The sequence below is a fragment of the Hemibagrus wyckioides genome, linkage group LG13 (genome assembly GCF_019097595.1).
Source record: "Hemibagrus wyckioides isolate EC202008001 linkage group LG13, SWU_Hwy_1.0, whole genome shotgun sequence".
In the NCBI taxonomy this organism is placed as follows: Eukaryota; Metazoa; Chordata; class Actinopteri; order Siluriformes; family Bagridae; genus Hemibagrus; species Hemibagrus wyckioides.
Genome location: NC_080722.1, coordinates 19,678,713 through 19,705,187, shown reverse-complemented (window position 1 = coordinate 19,705,187; position 26,475 = coordinate 19,678,713). Strand labels below are relative to the sequence as shown.

The following is a 26,475-nucleotide window of genomic DNA, read 5'->3' as shown; positions in this document are numbered from 1 at the left end:
ATGTGAGTAATGATGCTGATAAGGGTGGGTGGGGTGAGGGGGAGGGAGAGAGAGAGAGAGAGAGTGAGTGAGTAGGGAAGAGTGAGTGAAAGGAAGAGTGAGTGACAGAGAGAGAGAAAGAGAGAGAGAGAGAGAGAGAGAGAGAGAGAGAGGGTTATTTACAGAAAGGATGGACAGATTGATAGTAGATGGATGGAGAACCCGTGAGACTGTGCTTTTACAGTTCCCGCGGGGCCTGAAGGAGGAAACTCTAAAGCTTTCATTATTAATGGCCGTGTCAGAGACAGAAACTCTGAGCAAGCAAAAGCACAACAGAAATGTGTGTGTGTTTATGTGTGTGTGTGTGTGTGTTTGCCAACGTACACGGTGATGCAAAAAAAAAAACCCCAAAAAACGTTACCAAGTACACGTGACTTGTTGAAAGTTTTATACTGAAATGTACACGGAGAAAGTCTTATTTACAGCACACCTTAAAACAGTTTGGTTTTTTTCTGGGGAATTAAAGTAAAAGGAAAAGTAGTGATGAACAGAGCCCTGTGCTAATAAAGTGCAGATGAGGAGAGAAGGAGTTTAAAAACAAGCAGAGAGAGCAATGGAAGAAAAACATCACCATCATCATCACCATCATCACAATCATCATCATCATCATCATCATCATCATCACGGTTTATAATCAGATGGATTCTGGAGCATGTACGTGGCGACTGAATCTAACAGCCAGCTCCGAGTCACTACAGTGGCTTTTTTCTGTAGAGCTGAAAAACATGCAGAGAGAAAAGTAAAATGTAAATAACAACAAAGGAGAAAGAAAACAGCGCTCACAGCGGGTGAGTGAGAGTCGAGCTAAAACTCGAGCTGCTCGGCTTTTTACGCTTCATGGATTTGCCGTTTCTTCACTCGTGCACTTCAGTGAAGCGCGATATTCCTCTTGGGTTGTACTTTTGTGCTGTGTTCTTTAGCACAAGCCGTATTTATTGTGTACTCACTGTGTATTTATTGGTATATTGTTTGTTACAGAAGCCGTGCTCACCTGCGTAATACGACTGAGAGTCTTCAGGGCTGGGCTGAACCACCACCAGCTGATAACGGATACCCTGAAACACACACACACACAGATATAGATTGATGTATATATAGATATAGGCAGTAATATGAAACATAAGGACAAATGAAGGCACCTTTCTGGAGAACATCAGCGGATCTTTCACGACCGTAGCACCACACAACTCCACCAGGACCTCCATCTGATCTGTGACATCATTCACAAACATGTGAACAACTGCTCTAATGTCAGAAAATCACAGAAAACTAAACTAATAAACATATTCCTGTGTTGCTGAGATTTGTTTTTTTTATTGTGTTAACGTGTTCTATTTTATGGATTGTTGAAGTGTGTGTGTGTGTTTTTGTGTGTGCCATAAAGCTCAGACATCAATGCAGAAAGTTTATTATAAGGCAAAATCCCTACATTTATTATTTAATACATGATCAGACCTGACAGTAATGCATAGTCCTGTTTAAAACAAAAGGGGGTGTGGCAAAAACACAGTACTTCATCACAATCAGTTGTCTAAGTACTAAGGTGGGTGGGTATATATATATATATATATATTCATTTAATTTAATTTCATTGTCTGTAGCGCTTATCCGATCTATCCTCGGGCATCAAGGCAAGATACACCCTGGACGGAGTGCCACTCCATCCCAGGGCACACACACACACACACACACACTCATTCACTTATGCAATCACACACTACGGGCAATTTAGAGACTCCAATCAGCCTGAAGCATGTCTTTGGACTGTGGGAGGAAACCGGAGCACCCAGATATATTCACACACACACGTTTTTTTCTGTTAATACCAGGGTGAAAGCACAGAGAGTGTCACTGAGATGCTTCATGTTAAGTATAACTAAAAAACCTTCACACCTGTGGTCATGTCTGTGAAGGAGCCCTGGAAACAGATCTCACATCCTTTCATCAGCAGCTGCAAAACACATACACACACAAAAAAATAATAATATAACTCTGACATCTATTTGTATTACATTATAGGCAAAAGACAAACCCACAGCTGACAAAATTAACACGAGCAAGAGCCCTGTGCGTTTGGGACGGAGCCCAAAAATGTCCTACAGTCCAGTAGGAACCCTGACTGAAACGACAGTCAGCTGAAGTGAAACATTAAAGCAGTTGTGTAAAGTGTGTGTATTTATTTATTGCGTAATCAGGGTTGGTAGTTAAGCCTAACTGACAGCGCAGGAACAATGGTAACTAAATAACAGGAATGAAGAAAATGAGTGGCTGAAGCTGGCTGATAATTTCATGAAGGTCCCTTCAAAGGGCGAGAAAACAGACTGCTTTCATTCAGATGCTAAATACCTTCAGAACTGAAAAAATTCACTCACCTTCACTTTGCCCTATTAGAATAACACAATCGCACTAAACGGACCTTCAGCACAGCCATGCTGAAAAATGTGTTCAACAACAACAACAACAACAAAATTAATTCCAGCAGAGACTAGAGAAGAGCACGAGGACTGAGGACTTTAGCTGTAATGCTGCAAGGATTTTTTAATGTGCTGATTACAACATCAGACTCATTATCCGAACCCAGCCACTGAAGAGTTAACTCTCAGTGCCGGTCCCAAGCCAGAATTAAATGGGAGGGTTGCTTCAAGAAGGGCATCCGGCATAAAACCCTTGCCAAATTGAAACGTGCGGACTAAATGATCCTCTGTGGCGACCCCGAACAGTGAGCAGCCGAAAGTGCAACAACAACAACAACTCACGTCGTTATCCGCAGCAGTCCGGGCTTTTTGGGGTCCTCTGTGGTCGTGTCCGTTAACGACGTCACCGCAAACCTCGTACGGAGCCTAGAAAGAAGAGCAAGTCAGAACGTGTGTGCACTTTATCATTCAGGAATCGTCAAAATGAAAATTGAATAAAATGGAGGATTTGCACAGAAAAGATAAATAAAGGATTCAGCAGGATTCCAAACATTCTCAAAACCTTGAATAGATTTGCAATTATATAGATCAGACTGAAGTTATTTTACTTTAAATAAAAAAAGTCAACATGAACAGAAAAAGTGAGTGATAAAATCAGATTTACTTCAGCCAGAAGTTTGCCGTGTTTGAAGCACTCTGAGATCCCTGTGTGAGAGATGAAAGGAAAAGACCAAATATGAAAACTGTTGTGATGACAGAAATTCCTATCTAGCCCCACAATCACAAATGATCAACGATCGCTACGTGATTTTCTCAGATCTTTACAGATTAGCTGAGACGCTGTAGAGAAGCTGGAAAAAAAAAAACTCGTTCTTCAGATGGTTCCTACAGTCTGTGTGGTGCGAGCTTACTTCAGCCTGCTCATAGATTTAGCTCCTATCTACAATTACTGTAGTTCCAGCAAAAAAAAATAGAAGGGAAACCAAATCCAAAAACATAACAATTTAGACAAACCGGAAAAGGTAGGTGTAGTTTGAGAATGGAATTTTAACCTCTGATTGGACGAGACACCTATCACTCAACATATAGAGAAAGACCAGCAGGCTGCAGCAGTAAAAAGTGGATTGGTGTGTATATGAACACATATATCATTTAATCTGAAATAGTTTGGTCTTCAAAACATACCTGCGTTCTTTAGGTGTGTTTTTTGACATCGCAAACTAATCTTTACGCCATGAGACGCTATCAGTATATCCAAAATCACGGCATATGAACCTCTTTCCTCAAAGTAGCCTTGAATGAATTCCGTTTTCTTATAAATATCAATATAAATGTTTGTCATTTTCTTTAAAAGATTTAAAGTTGCACTGTGAACGCAGAATTCCACACATGGACAAGAAATTAAGTTAGATACACAAGTTCCTCCTGCTTGTGTATCTTGAGTGACAGACGTCTCGTCTAATCAGAGGTAAGAATTCCAATCGCATACTATATCTACCTTTTCCGCTTTGTCCGAATTGTCGTTTTGGATTTGTTATTGTGTTATTTTGTTTACCACCATAGAAACTCCACTGTGGCTTCACCTTCTCTTTTCATATACGACCTTTCGTTATCATTAAACGTGTAGAGAGACGTAAAGCTTTAAAGGAAGCAGCAGATGGTTGGTGCATGTAGCTAGAACACAGCTCACTTTGTTAATCTAATCCAAGCTCACACTGATTTTCACTCTGATTAGTGCGGTATATCAATTGTGCTTAACATGCTTAGAAGTTATTTATAAACTACTACTGTTTCTCACAAAAACAGGCCACGCCCACAGGTGGAAGAGAAGCAGCCGCTACACACCACAGGGCCTATGACCTAAACTACTCGTCATTGTGAGCGTGCACACAGGGTCACAGTTAACACGTGACATGATCAACACTGATACTCACACAGGAAGCTCACCACCCACTTCCTGCCGGCGATTCCTTGGAAGTACTTTAGCGTTCGCTCACACACCAAGTCTCCATCTGTGCCAACACAGAATGAGTAACTCATCATCATCAGCAGCAGCAGCAGCAACAACAACAATTTTTATGGGTAATAAATGAGTACTTTATTAAACTGATATTCTGATATGTGTGTGTGTCAATATGAAATGAGTGTGTGTATGAGAGAGAGAGAGAGAGAGAGAGAGAGAGAAAGAGAGAGAGAGCGAATGAGCATCTCAGTGGTATAGAAAAGTCTGCAAACTGAAGAGCGCAAACACATCACACATCACTCCAGCTCACTGTGCAGCACCGCTGTGTATTTAATTACTTGTAGATGCAGTCATTAGACTCACATTAAAAACTAATTAGCTGGTTTGTGTTGCTGCTTAATGCGCTCGGGTCACGACTCGGCTCTTAAGAACGGTTAGTCAACACCCAGTCTGTACTGCCACTTGAAAGATTTGTCTTAGATATAAACAGAAGGACTTCCTGAACCTGTTAAGTGTAATTAAAAGAAAGTTAATATGGCACTTGTACTTTCCTAATCTTTAAATCATCTACAAATATTGGAGAGAAAATTGTTATTCTGTTGCTTGGGCTTGGAAATATGATCGGAAATGAAGACAAGATGGCCATCGAGCAGACGGAAGTTACTAGAAGGACCTGTTCACTGTCATCCTTAAACACTAAATACGTTGTGGTTTTCATTGCTGATATAGTCACCAAAGGAAAATCATCACTATGAGGTATAACATCCTCATCCCTATTGCTCTCGGCCAATAAGAACGCACCGTTGTCATTCTGGTCGAGTAAATAAAAGTAAATTCTGACCAGAAAAAAAAAAGTATAAAGGCATACAGAAAGAAATCCAATCTTCTGGAGGAAAAGAAATGCTGTATAGACATCAAACTTCAAAGCTCCTGAGACGGTTGCTACAGTAACTACGCCATTAAAATGACTTTCTTAATGGTGCTCATTAATATGCTGCTTCGTTAGGAGTGGCTTTGATATAAAACAATACAACACAGGAAAGTAATTACCTACAGAAAAGATTGTGTGTGTGTGTGTGTGTGTCTGTGTGTGTGCAGGCAGAGAGAAAAAGAGAGGGTATATATATATATACGTTTCCTGAATACAGACAACAAAAAAATATGAATACGTGTCCTTTACACTCACACACACACACACACATGCAAGCACACACACACACCTGTCTTGATGATGATGTGAGTTGTAGTGGGAGTGACCTGATTGCTTACACTAGCCTTCATCTTCCTCGCAAATTTCTTCAACAGGACCTAAACACACACAAACACACACACGTGATTATTTTACTAAAACAGTGCTTACTGCCTCTCAGCAATGTTTATATAGTTCCATTATTTCCATCAATAATGTTGCATCAGCAATAACATTAAATAACAACAATAATTTAAAACACTAAATCATCGATTTGGACATTCAGTAAATCGTTAACGTCAGGAGCAGCTATAAAAAAAAAAAACACACATCACACACTGCAATGTATACACGCTCCAAGGACCAACTGTCCCACAGCGTAACGATGTTCAGGGTTAAAATGTGTTACTATAACAAACACTGATAAATACAGCAGCAGAAGTTTTATATAAAAACCAGGTGTTGATTCGTTTCCCTAACCTTATAACATATCATAGTAATGGCTCATTCATGTATGGATGATCTTTTTTGTTTATTTATGTATCAATATTATATATTTATGTATGAAGGGTCTGGTGAGGGACAGACTTGGGGAAAAGGAGAGGAGGAGGATATGCTGTTATAGGAAAATAATTAACACTGCTTCATCACACCACTTCATCATTATAAACCATATACATCTAAAAGAGTAGACCGGGCATGCCTACATCTTCTGGTGCCAACTTGACATTATACGAGTTGTTGCTCCTGCACAAGAACCCAAACGTATAACATGAATTTTTCCTACTTGTTCTTCATACGATTTGGCACGATTAACGGGACTGGATAAAGAAAAATATGGAAAATTATATCATGATGATGATATAATGATATACACTATATTGCCAAAAGTTTTGGGACACCCCTCCAAATCACTGAATTCAAGTGTTGTTTTTCAGGGGTTGGGCTTGGCCCCTTAGTTCCACTGAAAGGAACTCTTAATGCTTCAGCATACCAAGACATTTTGGACAATTTCATGCTCCCAACTTTGTGGGAACAGTTTGGGGATGACCGCTTCCTGTTCCAAAGACTGTGAGCCAGGCCTTCTCGACCAACATCAGTGCCTGACCTGACAAATGTGCTTCTAGAGGAATGGTCAAAAATAAACACACTCCTAAACCTTGTGAAAAGCCTTCCCAGAAGAGTTGAAGCTGTTATATCTGCAAAGGGCGGGCCAACTCCATATTACATTCATGTCCATGTAAAGGCAGACGTCACAGTTTTGGTCTGGCTCACAGTCTCCGCTCTAATTCATCCCAAAGGTGTTCTATCAGGTTGAGGTCAGGACTCAACAGGTGCAGACCTTGCTTTGTGTACTGGTGTGCAGTCATGTTGGAACAGGAAGGGGTCATCTCCAAAGCATGAAGTTGTCTAAAATGTCTTGGTATGCTGAAGCATTAAGAGTTCTTTTCACTGGAACTAAGAGGCCAAACCCAACCCCTGAAAAACAACACCTGAATATAATGATTTGGAACACAGAATATGCCTATTTTGTTCCTTGCCTCAAATACATTCTATGCACGGTACCCATGAAACGTGATTCCTTCCAGTCAAGCATGTACATTTCTGTAATTGTAACTAATCGCAAAACACTGAGAGCCAGAGCATCTCCATTGTTTTCTTTGTGTTTACATGAGCGGATGAACTATGGATTCCAAACAATGTAGTTACTTATATCAATAAAAGAGATCGAAAACTTGATCTCTCAGCATCCAGCAACAACCAATATGGTGTCATGATGCCACCGCACCAGATAATGGGAGCAGTGGATGTGTTTGTTTAATCCTTTTAGATGTTTATGGATATAGACAGTCAGGTTTCCTTATGTTGTATAATTCTCACAATGCTTATTAATTAAATAATAAAGCTAAAAGTTGATCTAGTAACATTTTTATATGATGAATATGATTTTGTACTGAATGCTGCAGTAATGATAAGACCATGATAATAATAATAATAGTATGTGAGTAACTGTAGCTCTTTTTCTCTATTGTGATATGAATGACTCATTGCACTGAGATTTCAATTCAGTTTGCTAAATTCGTTGTTACCGTGTTCAAGAGCTGAAAAGAAAATAAACAGCATTAAGTAAATTTATTCAGAAATTCTCTCACCTGTTCAGCGGCACTGAGCCCCGACGCCACCAGCTCCATTCTGCCTCCACTTTCCGTTCTGCACTTGTTCTTTAATGTACGCTCTCCGATGGCTGGGCGAGACGGAATATATATAAATACAGGCTTAACACTGAACAGAGACTTATTTTTTAAATCAATCAAATATTTTACAAACATTAAACATCAAATCACAATTCGTCATGATATCTGTATCGTATCATCACATCGGCCCTACTTTCTTCCATCGGCTCGTTCGGCTCCTTCTCATCCATCACATCAACGGTCGAATCCTCAGCCACACCATGCTGACTTTTGACCTCTGACCTCTGAGGCGGCTGCCTTCCGCTTTTACAGGATCGCTGACTTCTCACTCTGCCTTGCTGCCCTGCAGATCATAAACACACACAGTCTAAGCACAGTAAAGGAGTTTATCTGAGTTTATCTTTTATAATCCAAAGAAGACAGAATTCCAGCAGACATGTGGTTTTGCTTTAACCGGCCGGCCGCCGCTCACTCTACCATAAAACATCTTTTTACATCACTTGAAAGGGAAATGCAGGTTTTAAAAACAATGATGGATGGAAGAACTAAAACCAGTCCTGGTTTCTCCTGGTGATGAAACACTATAGATAAATAATACTTATCATAATTCTGAACAATGTGCTTAGACTACTTTTATTACATTTCTTAGATTGTAGAACCCAAGCTACAGTAGATGCTTGGAAGTCTTTTTGAAAAGGTTTCTGCAAGTTTTAGATTTCCAAAAAGGATAATCTGGTGGTATTTTAACTGAGAAATTTCTAAAAGGGTGCCTGCAGTGGAGTGTGTTAAAATTTCATACATTCTGGAATGACTTCATGATAGATTTCATAAAAAGTTCCTAAATTTCAGATCAAACAAACCTAACATTCCCGAAATGGTTCCTGTAGGAAAATGTGCTTCAATTTCGATCAGAATTAACTTACTGAGTGAATAATTTAGTTAGTTAGTTAGTTCCTGGATGTCTGAAAAGGTTCCAGTAACAGAATGTGCAGAAATGTCTGAAATAATGTTTGTAAAAGAGACTAATGAAAGTTTCGTCATGAAGCTGAATAACAAACAATTTCACGCCTGATTTCACGCTTTCATTTATTCTCCTTAAAGCACACAAAGTGAAATAAAATCTAAAACACATTGTTGTATATTCACATTTTGCGCTAAACTGCTGTAAGCTTAATCAAAAGGATTTCGTTACTGTAACAAAATGATATACCTAATGAGAAATCTACAGAACTGTTTACTGAAACCAGTTCAGCACGGAGCGTTCTGATTGGCTGAGAGCACAGTACACTTACTATAGAGAGCGTGTGTGTGTGTTGTTTTACAGTAACCTCCAGATGCTCAGTGGAAGAAGAGGAGAGTTTTGGTGTATTTTTGAGAGATAAACCATAACAGCATACACTGGTCTCAAAATTCAGAGCAACTACATGAGGGATGTCCAGTCTTGTCCACAAAGGGCCAGTGTGAAGGCAGGTTTTCATTCCAACCAAGCAGAAGCTAAACCTGATTCCTCCTGTTTAATCTTGGCTTTCAATAGACTCAGGTGTGGCTTCTGATTGGTTGGAACACACCACACCAGTCCCTTCTGGGTAGGTCTGGACACCCCTGTTCTACGTGAAGTTTCTTGTGCATTAAATACGGCAGAATGTTGTATTAGTGGTGTATCAGGATGTGACTGTTTGTACCTGAGTGCTGATCGCTGTCCTCCGTCTTAGTTTTATCGTCTAAGTCGCCATCTTTCTTCTGGAGAGCCTCAGTCACTAAAGCCATCATTCTCTCCAACCTGTGCAACTCCTGCTGCATGTCGTCTCTCTGCTACAGGCGGAACATACACACAGCTCATTAGTGCTCCTTCACTCCTGCCTGTTTTTAGCGTTTGCATTTTTCTCTCAGCTGCTCTTTTGAACATGTTAAGTGTTGCATGTTTACTCTTCATATGCAAATCCAAAATTAAAAACCCTTTCACTAGACGCTGCTAAGCGAACAGAGCATGGCTCTTAAAAGCCCTTCAGCTGCATTAATACGATGAAGTGTCTCGATCAACACGACAGGCCAACGCCTGAGACACGCTCTGTTAGCGCTCGCAGTACTCACTCTGTGAATCAAACAGGTGCAGAACATCTCATTTGTAAATACGTATTTACTGCCATCTTCTGGACAGCAGTGCTCTTTAGGTGACTACAGAATTATTGTCAGCTTTCATAAAAATTTACACAGAACGCAAATAACACACAGTGAGGCTTAGAGTTGAAATATCCACAAATATCCAAAAACTTAATTTACACAATATTGCCAAAAGTTTTGGGACATCTGCCTTTACATGCACATGAACTTTAATGACATCAAATTTTTATTAATGACTTTAATTAAATAAATATGGAGTTGGCCCACCCTTTGGAGCTATAACAGCTTCAACTCTTCTAGGAAGGCTTTCCACAAGGTTTAGGAGTGCGTTTATGGGACCATTCCTCTAGAAGTGCATTTGTGAGGTCAGGCACTGATGTTGGACGAGAAGGTCTGGCTCAGTCTCTGCTCTAATTTATCACAAAGGTGTTCTATCAGGTTGAGGTCAGAACTCTGTGCAGGCCAGTCAAGTTCCTCCACACCAAACTCTATGGACCTTGCTTTGTGCACTGGTGTGCAGTCATGTTGGAACAGGAAGGGGTCATCGCCAAACTCTTCCCACAAAGTGGGGAGCATGAACTTGTCCAAAATGTCTTGGTTTGCTGAAGCATTAAGAGTTCCTTTCACTGGAACTAAGGGGCCAAGCCCAACCGCTGAAAAACAACCCCACACCATAATCCCCCCTCCACCAAACTTTACACTTGTTACAATGTAGTCAGGAAAGTACCGTTCTCCTGGCAACCGCCAAACCCAGACTTGTCCTTGTCTTTGGACCTTCTCATTTATAGAGAAGACTCCATCTGTGCCAGACAGAAAAGCATTCACCTGACGAGAATACGCAGGTGTTACTGTTTTTCAGTAGTATCTTGAGGCCACAATGAAAAGCAAAAACTTCTTCATGGCATTTGCTCTTCCATTGTTTCACTCTTGTCATCACTCTTCTGTGAAAAATTTGCACCTCATAATAAGACTGCTGTCACAGCCCTCAATTGTAGGTGGTGGGTGTGGCTATAATCGAAGGAGGTGCTTGTCACTCATTGTTTCTGCTACAGTAAAACTTAAAGTTAAAAATTTGCCCTCACCTGAGTGGTAATAATCTCGCTCGAGTATTGAGACGACTCAAAGGAAAGCCCTGTATTGACACCGGCTACTTCTTCAGCACCACCGGCTACTTCTTCAGCACCACCGGCTACTTCTTCAGCACCACCGGCTACTTCTTCAGCACCACCGGCTACTTCTTCAGCACCACCGGCTACTTCTTCAGCACCACCGGCTATTTCTTCAGCTAAAAGTAAAAGAAACTATCATTAGTAGACACTCCAGTTACACGATTATGTGTTACAAGTATAAGACACTTACTTTCCCGTGGTGTCCCAAAAAGATCCACAGATCCTTGACTAGAAGTAATCCACTCATCCCTGCAAGCAGGGTCAGGAATGCCACCGTCACATACATCATTAGAATTTACATCTTGAACAGACTGCGGGTTCTGATAAGGGGCAACACACTGGCTTGAGGAACTGGACTGAGGTTCTGGTTCACTGCAAGAGTGACTATCCTGACTTGCAGGTTCTTCACCTGGCTTTGGGCTTTGCTCTTTAACTTCTTGGTTTAAAGAGTTTTCCACTGAATCTTTGGCAGAAGGTGGGGACGGATGTTGAGATTTAAATATCTGCGCAAGTGGGGGAAGTTCATCACTCTCAACACTGGATTCAGAATCTGAAGACTCTAGTTTCTGAGCCTTCCTCTTCCTCTGCAAACATGGCTGAGAAAGAAATTCTCCCTCATCCAGCTTATCCACGTTCTGAGTGGTTGCAAGTTCCGGAGCTTCAGGACCATTTGGTACAAGGCCATCTGGGGTGACTGAGGACTCGAAATTGTTACACTGAGTTTCAGAGCTGGTGATGGTTCCCAGTGGAATGCTGGAGATTTTGCGCCCTTGAATTTCTGAAGACTTTGGAGACTTTGTTGAGTCCTTGTTGTGAGAGATTTGTGGTTCCTCTTGGGTCATGCTTGTAGAGAAAAGCAGGACAGAATTTGCAAGGTCAGCCTTGAAAAGAGGCCTGGAATCTTGAGCATCTTGAGACTCCGGATGGTCACTGGCACCTGAGGTTCTGCTGGAATTGTGTTTTTGGGTGTCTGTTGGAAGAGCAGGTGATTTCACCTGAAGCAGACCGACACTTGCAACACAGCTTTGAGATGTTTGAGACGTTGTCACATGGGGTGCTACCTCAGATGAATTTGAAGGCAAAACTTGATCACTGTTCGGAGAGATCCCCGGGATCTCAGTTTGATCTACGCTCTCTTGCTTGTCTTCCTCTGAAATCTGAGTAAGGGATTTATCTTGGGTTCTGGAGTGTGAAGTCCTGGGACTACCCAGGTAGAAGGACTTTCTCTTGGTGCCTTTGAAGGTCTTCATGAGTTGCTCGGTGTCAAGTTCACTATCGTTGGTGTCGTCTTCTTGTTCAGTATCTCTGTGCTCAACAGCAGGTGTCTGTGTTTTTGTAGATGGTGAATCCTGGTGTTTCTGTGGTAAAGTTTCTGGAACCAGAGCTGCTAAGGGACTTGTCAAGTTTGCAGCTTTGGTAGAATAAGGGAGAATGTCCTTATCCTGATCCACAGAGTCTGGAACAACGGAAAAGACTGAATTTTCTTCAGCTATAGTCGCCTCAGACACACACTTAGGAGCAGCCGCATCCTCACTCGACTGCATGATTTCGATGTTTTCAAAGTCATCGTTGCAAACACAACCGTTTCTCCTCATGGAACATTCTGGTTTCTCACTCTGTGAAGCATTAATCTGGCTTGTACCAACATGAGCAGTCTTGGCATTTGGCTCATCCAGGTTAGCAGACGGATTATTTTCAGGTCCGTCAGCAGGTTTTGGGAGAGCTCGTTTCGAACGCTTTCTTCTCGGAAGACCTTGCACTTCTGCAGTGAACTCCTGAAGCCTTAAGCTTCGTCTGGTTTTCCGAGCATCAGGAGACTTCAGCTCTGTACTACTAGGATAACTTTCAATATTAACTTCAGCCTCGATTAATTTTGGATTACTTGGGACCTTCTCACTCAGCTCAACTATCTCAGGTCCAGCACTGACTAGAGCAAGGGACTTGGCATATCTGGCATTTTTGCCTTTCTCCAAATCATCATCTTTAGTAGTGTCACGACTGCTCCGAGTGATCGGTCTCTTCCTTGTTCGGTCTCTTTTCTTGTTGTCCGTGTTGTTTGCTTTCTCTGTCAAGTCACGGTCCACATCTTGCCAAACCACCTGCATCTTGGATCTCTGGCCTGGTTTCTTCAGAGGTACCTCAAACGCTGGACTCTCTGTAAGTTCAGCATTTTCATTAGGACCACTCTGCACCACTTTTTCCTGCTCACCTGAGGACCTTAACGGCTTGCTGCTCTTTTCTTGTTTGCTTCCTTTATTGACTTCCTCTTTATTAGATCCATCTTCTTTATCTTCATTTGATGCCTTCCTGATAAAGTCAGCTGGAGTCAACTTACGACTCGACCTCCTCTTGGGCGTCTCGATCTTTTCATCCTTTTCCGGTAGATTTCCATAACATATGACAGGAGTTATCTCTCGTGCAGGGAAGAAACTTTTGGTGACTCTGCTTTTGGCAACTCTGCACTCTCGTTTATAGACTGCCCCAAACACTTGTTCTTCCAGACCTCTACAAGGCACTTCCCTTATAAGACTCGCATCAGCTTTATCGTTAGCAGAATCGTTGATCTCCGTTGACGCAGCGGAAGCTGTACTTTCCTTTTCGGCATCACTGTCTGTGTACATCGGAAAATCTCCTTCAGGGCTGCCTTCAGCTTGGGCATCAGAAGCCGGAGAAATCTTGAGCAACCACTCCGACACTTTCTGCACACTTTTCTTCTCTCGTTTATCCATAATTCTGTCTGGATCCAAACAGAGCCGTTTAGACCGTCTGCGGGAATGTTTCCCTTCATCTGGAGCGACTTCCTGCTGTGTTGGAGAATCACTGGCTTCCGTTCTCAGTGGAACATTTTCAGCAACTGCAAGATTTGTTTTAGATTTTTGTGGCAAATCACCAAGACTGCTGTCTAAATGATCTTGTTGTGAAGTGGCAGGACATGAATCCCCAAGACACATGAGTTTTGCGAAAGCATCTTTAGCTGTAAGTGAGTTTAAAAAAAAAAATCATTTAATGAGACTAAAGAGACTAAATCTTCCAAGATGCAGGAAAGTTCATATTTGTACTTTACATTATTGTAGTTTAAACGTGATAAACGAAACATAAAATACACACGCTGCACTATACTATGGTTTACACTGACATTGTAATCGTCTCACCTGCTGCTGTGGAGGAAAGAGTCGCTTCTTTCTCTGTCACTTTCCCTTCGGAGGTTGTATTCTCTCCACTGCCCTGCTGATCTCTGGACTCCGTCTCAACACTGACCGAAGAAACGTGAAAAGAGCAATGAATTGTTGAACCTCAGGGTCACTGGTGCAGCCTTTTAATTAAAAAAGTAGCGACGATGTGACTCTCACCTAGCGCCATGTCTCCTCTGTGGCAAACCAGTAAAATCTAGGAACACACACACACAATATACCTTCCTCAACATACTACATACGTCTACAGTGTATGTAAATATTCTAAACACACTTACAGTTTGTCTGTGTATCAAATTCATAAGAACGGACTAAATCCCGGAGGCCTTCTACCAATTTCTGGAAGCCTGGACTTTCCTGCAGACTCCTGTTAAACATTTAAACACACACCACTAATTACAGGAGTTACAGACTCAAACCTATAATAACACCATTAAATATTATATTGGCATGTTTCAATACACTTTCTCAAACAGACGCCAGTGTCTGTGTAACAGGCTAATCGGATTTTTTAAAAGAATATAAACGTCTTTCGGCTTTTCCCTTCAGGAGTCGCCACAGCGAATCTCTTTCCACCTATCCCTATCTTCTGCATCCTCAACACTTGCACCCACTAGCTTCATATCCTCATTTATTACATCCATATACCTCCTCTTTGGCCTCCCTCTTTGCCTCCTGCCTGGCAGCTCCATGTCCAGCATTCTCCCACCGATATACTCACTCTCCCTCCTCTGAACATGTCCAAACCATCTTAACCTGGCCTCTCTAACTTTGTCCCCTAAAACGTCCAACATGAGCTGTCCCTCTGATGTACTCGTTCCTAATCCTGTCCAACCGTGTCACTCCCAAAGAGAACCTCAACATCTTCAGCTCTGCTACCTCCATCTCTGACTCCGGTCTCTTCCTCAGTCTCTAAACCATACAGCATGGCCGGTCTCACCAATAAACATAAGATTATAAGCTCGATATATATAAATATAACATACCTCTTAGTGACCTTCGTCTTACACACAGGGCAGCTGGTTTCCTTCCTCTTATTCCGCTCCAGCAGCTTGGTCATGCAGAACCTGAGGAGTTTTACCACAAAATCCTTCATACTGATTTACACAAAACACTACAGTTGACTTAATTATTTATTGTGTCATAATAGTGATTTAAAAAAATTAAAAGACCATTCAGTTTTCTTCAAATAAATACATAAAGGCAAAAATATATAGTTAGATAAACAGACAAACAAATAAAAAAGATTTAAAATATACATAAAAGAAAAATGAATCTTAAATTACTCAATACATATTTTTAAAACAGAAAAATATTTTTAATACATTTACAAATGTATTTAATTAAAAACACTACCACACTGTACTTGCCCTTAAGAGTAGGTTTCATAACTACAGATTTATAATAATAATAATACTAATAATAATACAAATAATAATACTAATAATAATACTAATAATACAATTCTGTAAAAGCTTCTATTATGTATGAAAATCTCACAAGGTATTTCTAAGATCTAACTGTGCTGGCAAATAAACTTTACTTTATTATAACAGTTTCCCGAATAATCAAGAAAATACATAAATAAATTTAAATTTTAAATACATAAATTATTTTAAATGAATATTTGTAGATATACTTCATGTCTAAAAATAACATAAATGCATATATTAATAATAATCTTTAATTTCTAGGTGCTACAAGATTCTATAGTAATAGAAGCTTAAGACATAATAATAGTAATAATAATAATAATAATAGAAGAAAATGAGTTTGTACACTTATCGATAATCCCAATGTCAACTTTATTCTAATACCCAATACACTTATTGTTCTTTTCTTTATACATGTCCAAATAAAAATAAGAATTACTTGCAGAACTGGTGGTCACACTGGGTCGAGATGGGTTCGCTCATCAAATCCAAACTGTCAGAGGAATAAATACAGAGAGACGTGATCGTGAAAAAGAGACATCACCACGTGTCTGAGTGATGATGTGAGGCAATCATTTTTATTCTGTAGATATAAAGGTTTTCTTTTTAGCCAATATACACCAACCAGGAATATCATTATGACCACCTGCCTAATATTGTGTTGGTTCCCCTTTTGCTGCCAAAACAGCCCTGACCCGTCATGCACTGTGTATTCTGACACCTTTCTATCAGAACCAGCATTAACTTCTTCAGCAATGTGAGCAACAGTAGCTCATCTGTTGGATCAGATCACATGGGCCAGCCTTCTCTCCCCATGTGCATCAGTAAGCCTTGGCCTCCCATGACCCTGTCTCTGGTTCACCACTGTTCCTTCCTTGGACCACTTTTGATAGATACTGACCACTGCAGACCGGGAATACCCCACAAGAGCTGCAGTTTTGGAGATGATCTGATCCACTCATCTAGCCATCACAATTTGGTCCTTGTCAAACTCGCTGAAATCCTTACTCTTGTCCATTTTTCCTGCTTCTAACACATCAACTTTGAGGACAAAATGTTCACTTGCTGCCTAATATATCCCACCCACTAACAGGTGCCATGATGAGGAGATCATCAGTGTTATTCACCGCACCTGTCGGGGGTCATAATGTTATGCCTGATCAGTGCATATCATAAATATACAGGTTTGTGTATCATGAAAAAGTCTTGCACATGGACTACATTAGACTCAAGCACACTATGACTGCTTAATAAAGCACTTTTCCACACTTTTACAGTACATCATTATGGTAATTATACACACTGAAGGAAATCTTCTCACCATATCGGACACTGCAGGTTCTCCCAAATCACAGCGATGCCTCTCTTCACGTCTTCTGCCTTCACCGCACTCATCACTACGTGTCAGAAATGTACACCAGGTTAGAAACGTATATGATGTGCCCCAAGCATGTGACAAGCCTGTATTATTTCCCCTATGGGGTGCACTGATATAGCCAACTCCAAAATGGCTCCTCAATGGACATTAAGTGCACAAGTCAGGATTCACTCTGTACATACACACACACCTGTATATAGTGAACTACATAGGGTTCACTCCATACACTACTCCCATGTAGTACATTTACACTTATATGTAATGCACTTATCTATGGCGCATAGAGATAAATCCTCAAAAAGCTCACGTCACAAACGCTATATATAGTGATCTTACATGGTGCATTAGTAATGCCCCCCTCCTATTTCAACCTACACTATATTGTCAAAAGTTTTGGGACACCCCTCCAAATCATTGCGTTCAGGTGTTGTTTTTCAAGGGTTGGGCTTGACCCCTTAGTTCCAGTGAAAGGAACTCTTAATGCTTCAGCATACCAAGACATTTTGGACAACTTCATGCTCCCAACTTTGCATGAACAGTTTGGTGATGACCTCTTCCTGTTCACACCAGTGCACAAATCAAGATCCATAAAGACATGGATGAGTGAGTTTGGTGTGGAGGAACTTGACTGGCCTGCACAGAGTCCTGACCTCAACCTGATAGAACACCTTTGGGATGAATAATAGTGGACACTGTGAGCCAGGTCAAAACGAATGAATGTAATATGTAGTTGGTCCGCCCTTTGCAGCTATAACAGCTTCAACTCTTCTGGGAAGGCTTTCCACAAGGATTAGGAGTGTGTTTATGGGAATCCTCTAAAAGTGCATTTGTGAGGTCAGACACTGATGTTGGACGAGAAGGTCTGGCTCAGTCTTCGCTCTAATTTATTCCAAAGGTGTTCTATCAAGTTGAGGTCAGGACTCTGTGCAGGCCGGTCAAGTTCATCCACACCAAACTCGCTCATCCATGTCTTTATGGACCTTACTTTGTGCACTGGTGTGAACAGGAAGGGGTCATCCCCAAACTGTTCCCACAAAGCTGGGAGCATGAAATTGTCCAAAATGTCTTGGTATGCTGAAGCATTAAGAGTTCCTTTCAATGGAACTAAGAAGCCAAGCCCAACCCCTGAAAAACAACACTTGAATTCAATGATTTGGATTGGTGTCCCAAAACTTTTGGTAATATAGTGTATATAGTGCACTACGTAGTCTGGAGATTTCGTTCCCTATGTAGTGCACATTTTATTCGAGAAGAGACTTTTTTTATTTTTATTTTTTCTAATAGCAATTATAGACGCTTAATTTACTCTTCTTCATATTATATTATCATTATTATTATTACTACTACTACTATTATCAATATTATTAAAGATCTCATTATTTTTACCAAGTTATTTGAGGTAGGCTTAAACCATACAGTTTAGACATCGACTGAAAACTATTTCACTTTTTATCCCTGATTTTCACTTTAATTTTCTTTAAGTTTCTTTAGTCTTTCTATAAAACACTTCTTTAATCATGTGTCATTTGTCATTAGTTATCTTTCACTCATATTCTTCGAATCTGGTTAGCTATCTACTCATAATAGTTGTAAAGGCCGACTCCCAAACCTATAATCACTTCCTACATAAGCACACTACCTACAATAAGAAATAGCGGCAATCTGTACCCTAGCTAGTGCACTACTCAGGAAAACAAGCCGCCATTTGGAATACAATCCGCACAGTTCCACACGCTACTGAAGAACATTGATTTGCAAAGTTAACGCAGCCAAAGTGTCTACAGTGGCCTGTATGTGTACCTTCCGTGTTGTTTCACGTTCCTTGAAATCAGTAGCTTTCTGTAAACGTAGTCATACAACGTGAACCAAATTCGAGCCCGCGTAGCCACTTAGCTAGCACTCGGAAACTATCATGTTTGTGTTTTCCCGCGACTGTTTCTGTGACGTCATGACGTCAACACTAGCGCGTGTCCGTCTTCTCCTACACTAATTTTTTTATCGTGGAATTTTTTTTCGAGAAAATATTAAAATCCTTAAAGGTTAGAAAAACAAACAATAACATTTCAGTGAAAATTTATATTAAAAGCAAAATAAATTTCTGGAACATGCGTAATGCGTCACTTCCTCTTATAAGAAACATAAGAAAACAGGAAGTTGGCAGGTAAGACGTAAACTTAGCTGCTTGGCTAAAGGAATAAAATATAGCACACGTGATTAAAAATGTGATGATGATGTGCATTTTCTGCGATTTGTTTTATTCATTTTAATTCATTTTATTTTGGAAATGAATTCGTGCTTATAAAGTAGCTTGAGTAAGCAGTCTAAATTCAGTTTGGAGCAAAACAAATCGGCTAGGCTAACGCAATAGCTGGTCGTGTCTCATTCGGATATCATGTAGGTGTCTAGTGCACGATGTAGGGCACGGAGTTCAATTATATCAGAGCTCGTGTAGTGTACTTACGAAGGGATCAGGGGGCTATTTATGATTCAGCCCGAGTGCTAACAGATATAACGTAAACGGGTGATGAGTTGACGATAAATTAGCTGTAAAGATATTTCCGAGATATTAGAGGGGTAAACTTTGTATGTTTAAGATTTATACTGTTCTATTGTTACACTTTACCTGAGTACATACAAACAAACATTATAGCAAGGTTTATCTCATTTGTTTTGAGTGTGTTAGACAAGATAAACACGTTATAACGCGTCTATAACAGTGCAACACCTGGAGTAAATCGGTATGACTGTAATAAAGCATTTTGTAATAAAGCATCTATAACAGTGCAATACCTGGAGAAAATCTGTATGACTGTAATAGAGCATTTTATAATAAAGCATCTATAATATGATAGAAAAATATTGGCGAGAATCAAGGAATCAAGGAAGGTGTACAGGATAGTGGTGAGACCGGCCATGCTGTATGGTTTAGAGACAGTGTCACTGAGGAAGAGACAGGAGTCAGAGCTGGAGGTAGCAGAGCTGAAGATGTTGAGATTCTCTTTGGGAGTGACACGGTTGGACAGGATTAGGAACGAGTACATCAGAGGGACAGTTCATGTTGGACGTTTTGGGGGACAAAGTTAGGGAGGCCAGATTAAGATGGTTTGGACATGTTCAGAGGAGGGAGAGTGAGTATATCGGTAGGAGAATGTTGGACATGGAGCTGCCAGGTAGGAGGCAAAGAGGAGGTATATGGATGGAATAACTGAGGATATGAAGCTAGTGGTTGTAAGTGTTGAGGATGCAGAAGATAGGGATAGGTGGAGAGAGATGATTCACTGTGGCGACCCCTGAAGGGAAAAGCCGAAAGAAGAAGAAGATAATGCATCTATAACAGTGCAATACTTGGAGTAAACCTGTATGACTGTAATGAAGCAGTTTGTAATAAAGCATCTATAACAGTGCAATACCTGGAGTAAATCTGTATCACTGTAATAAAGCATTATGCACTGTCTCAGCAGCATGGAGGGCTCCAAGTCATCCAGCACCACCATGCAGGTGAGCTTTGTGTGTCAACGCTGCAACCAGCCTCTCAAACTCGACACCAGCTTCAATGTCCTGGACCGACTCACCATCCAGGAGCTCATTGGTATGTCCCAGGTCTCAGTCCTGATGACTATACGACTCTGTATGCTGACTGTTTAGAAGCTGTTTAAGTTATTGCACTGGTTTAAAATCAGTGAGTCAGTTATTTTGCCATTATTTTTTCTGTTTAGCTCCACTGGTCACCGTGACACCGAGCAAGCAAACAGAAAGCGGTGACAGTCCACCTGAGGTAACGTTATCAGCGTAGTTGTGCTTTTTTTTTTTTTTTTACCTTTAATTCCTATAACGATGCATTAACTTAAATTCATGATATGTCTTTCACAGGAGACGTTTGTGGAGAGCAAGCAGGATGGCATCTCGCGGAAGTACATCCCTCCTGCCAGGTAGAACAGCTCACCTGAAAAAAAATTGTATTTAAGGACTGTAGCTAATGAGACCTGGTGATGTCACTGACCAGAGATTTGCCCTGCGTTGTAGGATGATGTCCACAGAAAGCGCAAACAGCTTCACGCTAATCGGCGAGGCCTCAGACGGGGGGACCATGGAGAACCTGAGCCGCAGGTTAAAGGTAGAAAAGATGGACCTGAAGGATTTGAGAATAATGTAGCTGGGTTACAGATGGTACAGGAAAGGCATAGCAGTGCTCGTGAAGTAAGAGGTTTGAGCCGTAGGCTGTCTAACACCGTGCCGCTCTCCCGCAGGTAACGAGCGATCTGTTCGACATCATGTCAGGGCAGAGTGACGTCGATCACCCGCTGTGTGAGGAGTGTACAGACACACTGCTCGATCATCTGGACACACAGCTACACATCACCGAGAACGAGTGTCAGAACTACAAGTGAGTTTAGACTAATGCTCCCAACACCATGCTTCACAGTGAGGAGCTGAATGTGGAAAGGTTGAATACTTGCACACCAACTGTATGTTATTGGCAGGCATGCCAATTTTGATTGACAGGTGTGACTGTATTTAATTTATAAAGCTGATTAATGTTTACTGCAACTCTTTTGATTACTTTTTGATTGACAGCCAGGTTTTGATTGACAGCTGTGTATGACTGATATCCATATTTAATTGAAGAAGTGTCTGGAGCTACTTGTCCAGCTAAAGATGAAAGACAAGATGTATTTGATTGACAGGTGTGCTTGACTGAGGGATGTATTTGACAGGAAGTGTCTGGAGCTGCTGTCGCAGCTGCAGGAGGAAGACGAGGACACGCTGCTGAAGGAGTTGCAGCAGCTCAGGCAGGAGGAGGAGACTCTTATCCAGGAGCTGGAGGCCATCGAACAGCAGCGGGAATCCGTCGCCATGGAGATTACAGACGCACGACGCCATGCCCAGCAGCTGGACACAGAGGAGCTGCAGTGAGTTACTCACATGTACCTTCTGAATAATTTAATGATGAGATCTAGAAATAACGCAGCGAGAGGGCAAATCACACTGAGAGAGAGAGATCTGAGAGCCAGAGGTTCTGTCCTGACCAGAGGGTTCTGTGCGTGTGTCACTCAGGTACCAGAAGGAGTACTGCGAGTTTAAACGGCAGCAGCTGGAGCTGGACGATGAACTGAAGAGTGTCGATAATCAGATGCGCTACTGCCAGGCTCAACTGGACCGCCTGAAGAAAACCAACGTCTTTAACGCCACCTTTCACATCTGGTACCTCATCATTTATTCTGCCTAAAAATAGTCCTCTCTCTCTCTCTCTCTCTCTCTCTCTCTCTGTCATCTCTTTCTCTGTCTCTCTCTGTCTGTCTGTCTGTCTGTCTCTCTCCCTCTCTCTCTCTGAGTGCTGTTATATCTTTTTATTGTCCTTGTTTCAGGCACAGTGGACAGTTTGGGACAATAAATAATTTCCGTCTGGGTCGATTACCCAGCGTTCCTGTAGAGTGGAACGAGATTAACGCGGCCTGGGGTCAGACTGTGCTGCTGCTGCACGCTCTCGCTAACAAGATGGGTCTGCGCTTCCAGAGGTACCGTCATTCCTCAACTCACATTATCACTGTTCCTCAGAGAGGTAGAATGACTTACTAACATAAGTTAGTAACACACAAGTTCAAAAGACAGACTTCACAGACTCCACCCCCTATACCTGTAACACCGATTCTGTATACTGAAGTCTGAATATGGCTCTGCGTTACAGATATCGACTTGTTCCATACGGAAACCACTCGTACCTGGAGTCCCTTACAGACAAGTCCAAGGTAAACGAACGCCAAGCCGTAGCCAAGAGTTTGAGCAGAGAGCTGAGATTTATACAGATGCTGCACCTCTGGATTTTTGAATAATAATGCTCATGTCCTGTCCTCTGGCTGTTGCAGGAGCTGCCGCTGTATTGCTCGGGTGGACTGCGCTTCTTCTGGGATAACAAGTTTGATCATGCCATGGTGGCGTTTTTAGACTGTGTGCAGCAGTTTAAAGAGGAAGTAGAGAAAGGAGACACAGGATTCTGTCTACCGTACAGGTGAGGTCACTTAAATTTATCTGAAACATAAAGTGGACCTGAAACTAAACTCTGTATGCCTGCACATCACACTCCAGAAACAGTCCAGACATGCTCCGGCTCCAGATCCTTTAGTCCTGGACCGTTTTACTGAAAAGCTTCTGGCAGCAAATGTTCCAGTAGTGTGTGCACTGGGGGAGGGTGTAGAGCTGACCGTAGTGACCCAGATAATTTTCATTCTGTCGTGTTGTTTTGTTGGAGCAGAATGGACGTGGACAAGGGGAAGATCGAGGACACGGGTGGAAGCGGAGGATCGTACTCCATTAAAACCCAGTTTAACTCCGAGGAGCAGTGGACCAAAGCACTCAAGTTTATGCTCACCAACCTGAAATGGGGCCTGGCCTGGGTTTCGTCTCAATTCTACAACCGCTAAAAGAGAGAGAGACCGAAATCCAGGCTCACTAGATCTCCCTGAACCCTGCTGTGTAAAGGTTTTGGTGAAACGGCAAAAGGACTCTCTCTATACCTGCTGGCTTTTACTTATTTGTTCACTAAACTTGCTTAACTGTGACTACTTTAATAAAACGTTTTATGGAAACATTTCCCTAAACAAAACTGGGAGGAGGACGGATAGTCGCGCTCACTACACCATGTAAATCCAAAAGGTTATCCAGATTATCCATAAAACGTATCCAGCACTGAGGTTTCGAATGGGTCGTCTCCCGATTCTACATCTGCTAATCACACCTTATAGACTCCTGTGAGATTGAATAGCTTTGAACAGCTCCAAGTGCTTCAGGAATATGAAAAGCTTTTGGAAGCATGCTTGGTGTTTCGTCAGTGCGAACTTGCACATGGGCCTGGACCCAGATCTCCAGCGTCCGGCACACTCACTAATCTCACTTCAAGTCAAAACCTTGTACTTTCAGATAAAATAAAATTAACACAGTATGTTACACATCAGTTAGCACGCATACTTACCACTGTGTGTATTATTTACTAACTTTATGTAAATGTTCTGGACCTGATGATCTGCTCGTTGATGATCTTGACGTCTGATACTCACACGTTTATGACAGTTATAATTAACACCATTAACACTATGCTCACAACGTGCCTCGTTTACTGATCTTTCGTGAAGGGTGCGTATAAATGATTTCGGGGCTAAAATCCGAACTAAAAATTCCCATCAGATTCAGAAAAGTTGCTAAGTCACGTCTGAACGTTGCTAACTACAGAGGCGCATTCACATAACATTTACATTTAACCACGCCCACAAAACACCATAAAAGGCATAGAGAGCTGAAATGGCAACTAAACAGTAAACAAGCGTCTTCTAAACATGGAACACGCTAAATCTTCTCGTCGTACACAAACTCATAGGATATAATCACTTTCATCAGCTCCACATTTCTCGTGAACACGTCGGCAAAGGATCTACATCTAAATTTGTATCCAGTTTGATAAATGAGGCATAAGTGAAGTTGAAGCACAAACTGTAATGATTCTGCTAATGAACTCAAGCAGCTATATTCAAAATACAGGAGCAAAATCCCTAAGAATGTATTCAATGTGATTGTTGTGTTGTTTCTAACCTGGACATGAAGACACAGCTGTTGTTATATAGTATTGTACAGAAAAAACATGCAATAAAGTGATTAGTGTACACCAAAAAGCCCTTCCGGTTTCCGTCCTAATCTTTTAACCAAGGATTTCATCATTTCTTCTAAGAATTCTTTGTCACTTTCCACTTCAGAGGAAAAAACCTAAATTGATGGTGCAGCGTTACAGAAACACAGATAAGGATTTATATCCCAAATAATAGGTCAGAGTGACAAGAGGAAAAAACTCCAGCATGAAACAGAAACCTTGACACTAAAGGAGCCTTGGCTGAAACTGAAGGGTAAAGACCTACAGTGGTTTAAAGTGCTGTATGCTGTTGTCAGAGTGGAACATCCATCCATCCATTTTCTATACCCACTTTATTCCTAATTAGGGTGATGGGGATCTGCTGGAGCCTATACCAGCACACATTGGGCGAAAGGCAGGGGTACATCCTGGACAGGTTGGATGGAACATCAATGGGCCTAAAACTGAACCTTGCAGAACACTAAACTTTAATATATATGTTGTTGTTCTTCCGGCTGCTCCCTGTTTGGGGTCTCCACAGCAGATCCACATGTTGGTCCACATGTTTCGATTTGGCACAGGTTTACCACAGATGCCCTTCCTGACACAACCCTCCCATTTAACCCAGGCTTGGGACTGGAACTGAGAGTTAACTCTTCAGTGGATGGGTCCATCCAAATGTTCAGTGTTTCAGTACTTTTTGCATAACTGTTCACATTTTGACATCATGAGACCAAGACCACACCTAACAATTGATCAACAGTACCTCGCCATTGCGAGGCTTCAAACAGGATGTTCTCAGAGGGAAATGACCACTGAGCTTAGAGTGTCACAGAGTGTCATCAGCAGGTTGCAACAGAGACACAGAGAGACTGGAAGAATCACAGAAAAGCATAGAAGTGGACGTCCTTTGGCCACATCCCACGTTGATGACCGCTTCATTGTGAACAGTACCCTGCGGAACCAGATGATGAATGCCACTCAACTCCAGGCACATTTAAGGGAGGTGAGAGGCACCCAAGTGTCACGTCAGACCATTCGAAATCATTTACATCAGCGTGGTCTGCGTGCTAGACGACCTGCAAGGGTACCTGACCACACCACCAGGCACAGATGTCGGGCCAGGGAGCATTTACGCTAGACGAGGGACCAGTGGGCCTCAGTGCTGTTCTCTGATGAAAGTCGATTCACGTTGAGCAGAAATGATGGCCACCAACGATGTTGGAGACGACAAGGAGAGCGCTTTGAATCAGCCACTGTTGTGGTGGTGTTACAGTCTGGGCAGGTGGTTTGGTTTGTTGCTGGCTTTTGTTTCAATAAATTGTTTGAGATGAGGAAATCACCATTGCATGCTTCTACTTAAATGCCCTAGTTTCATGATATAATATCACTGTAGTGTGAACTTTTTACATTTTCCATAAATTTCACCCAAAAGCCAAATATCCTTAACTTTTTGTGAGTAATATGATTTGGGTTATTTATTACATCCAAAGCTACATTAAGACTGAGCAAGACACATGAAGACACAGCTCTGATCTGCAGCCAGCATTCAGGCAATTTACCACTTTAACCAGCGCTGTCTGACTGTGACGAGGCCGAAATCCTGACTGTGATTCCTGTAAAAAACGGCTAAGCTACAACAGTCCTGAAGTTCACTTCTTGGTTAATCTATTTACGAATCTGTGGTGGTTTTGCAGTCAGTGCTGATCGGTGCCATTAATTCTGTTGGATTGCAGGTTGTGATCGAGTTACTTGATTTTTGTAAATC

At 41.5% G+C, this 26,475-nt stretch overlaps 2 protein-coding genes across 3 annotated transcripts; one reads left to right on the top strand and one right to left on the bottom strand.

Moving 5' to 3' along the window:
* Positions 1–165: 165 nt before the first annotated feature.
* On the bottom strand, positions 166–19,031 carry LOC131363165 (breast cancer type 1 susceptibility protein homolog). Its single transcript, XM_058405454.1, has 20 exons — positions 18,893–19,031; positions 17,036–17,111; positions 16,154–16,207; positions 15,268–15,348; positions 14,560–14,648; positions 14,441–14,477; positions 14,243–14,343; positions 11,281–14,064; positions 11,004–11,206; positions 9,483–9,612; positions 7,994–8,143; positions 7,759–7,850; positions 5,637–5,724; positions 4,388–4,465; positions 3,118–3,158; positions 2,796–2,879; positions 1,933–1,990; positions 1,179–1,249; positions 1,031–1,094; positions 166–755 (listed from the first exon to the last, which is right to left on the bottom strand). The coding sequence occupies exons 2-20, from the start codon at positions 17,107–17,109 to the stop codon at positions 661–663; spliced, it is 4,374 nt and encodes a 1,457-aa protein (XP_058261437.1). The 5' UTR covers positions 17,110–17,111; positions 18,893–19,031; the 3' UTR covers positions 166–660.
* Positions 19,032–19,135: 104 nt separating this feature from the next.
* On the top strand, positions 19,136–24,758 carry becn1 (beclin 1, autophagy related). 2 transcript variants are annotated; one of them, XM_058407166.1, is made up of 12 exons: positions 19,136–19,253; positions 20,554–20,681; positions 20,809–20,867; positions 20,963–21,021; positions 21,116–21,206; positions 21,340–21,476; positions 21,808–22,002; positions 22,148–22,294; positions 22,459–22,608; positions 22,779–22,839; positions 22,957–23,099; positions 23,343–24,758. In XM_058407166.1, the coding sequence occupies exons 1-12, from the start codon at positions 19,198–19,200 to the stop codon at positions 23,509–23,511; spliced, it is 1,395 nt and encodes a 464-aa protein (XP_058263149.1). In that variant the 5' UTR covers positions 19,136–19,197; the 3' UTR covers positions 23,512–24,758. The 2 variants fall into 2 exon arrangements, with proteins under 2 accessions (XP_058263149.1, XP_058263150.1); XM_058407167.1 differs by having other exon boundaries at positions 19,230–19,253; positions 20,551–20,681.
* Positions 24,759–26,475: the final 1,717 nt, after the last annotated feature.

Bases quoted from the DNA above. Each gene is read 5' to 3' on its own strand.
- LOC131363165 (XM_058405454.1), bottom strand. From the start codon at position 17,109: ATGAGTGCGGTGAAGGCAGAAGACGTGAAGAGAGGCATCGCTGTGATT. The intron at 14,344-14,440 runs GTGAGAGTCACA...TTCTTCGGTCAG, and splicing joins CAGAGGAGACATGGCGCTAG to TGTTGAGACGGAGTCCAGAG. The intron at 14,065-14,242 runs GTGAGACGATTA...ACTCACTTACAG, and splicing joins TCTTTCCTCCACAGCAGCAG to CTAAAGATGCTTTCGCAAAA.
- becn1 (XM_058407166.1), top strand. From the start codon at position 19,198: ATGCGTAATGCGTCACTTCCTCTTATAAGAAACATAAGAAAACAGGAA. The intron at 20,868-20,962 runs GTAACGTTATCA...TGTCTTTCACAG, and splicing joins GCGGTGACAGTCCACCTGAG to GAGACGTTTGTGGAGAGCAA. The intron at 21,022-21,115 runs GTAGAACAGCTC...CCTGCGTTGTAG, and splicing joins AAGTACATCCCTCCTGCCAG to GATGATGTCCACAGAAAGCG.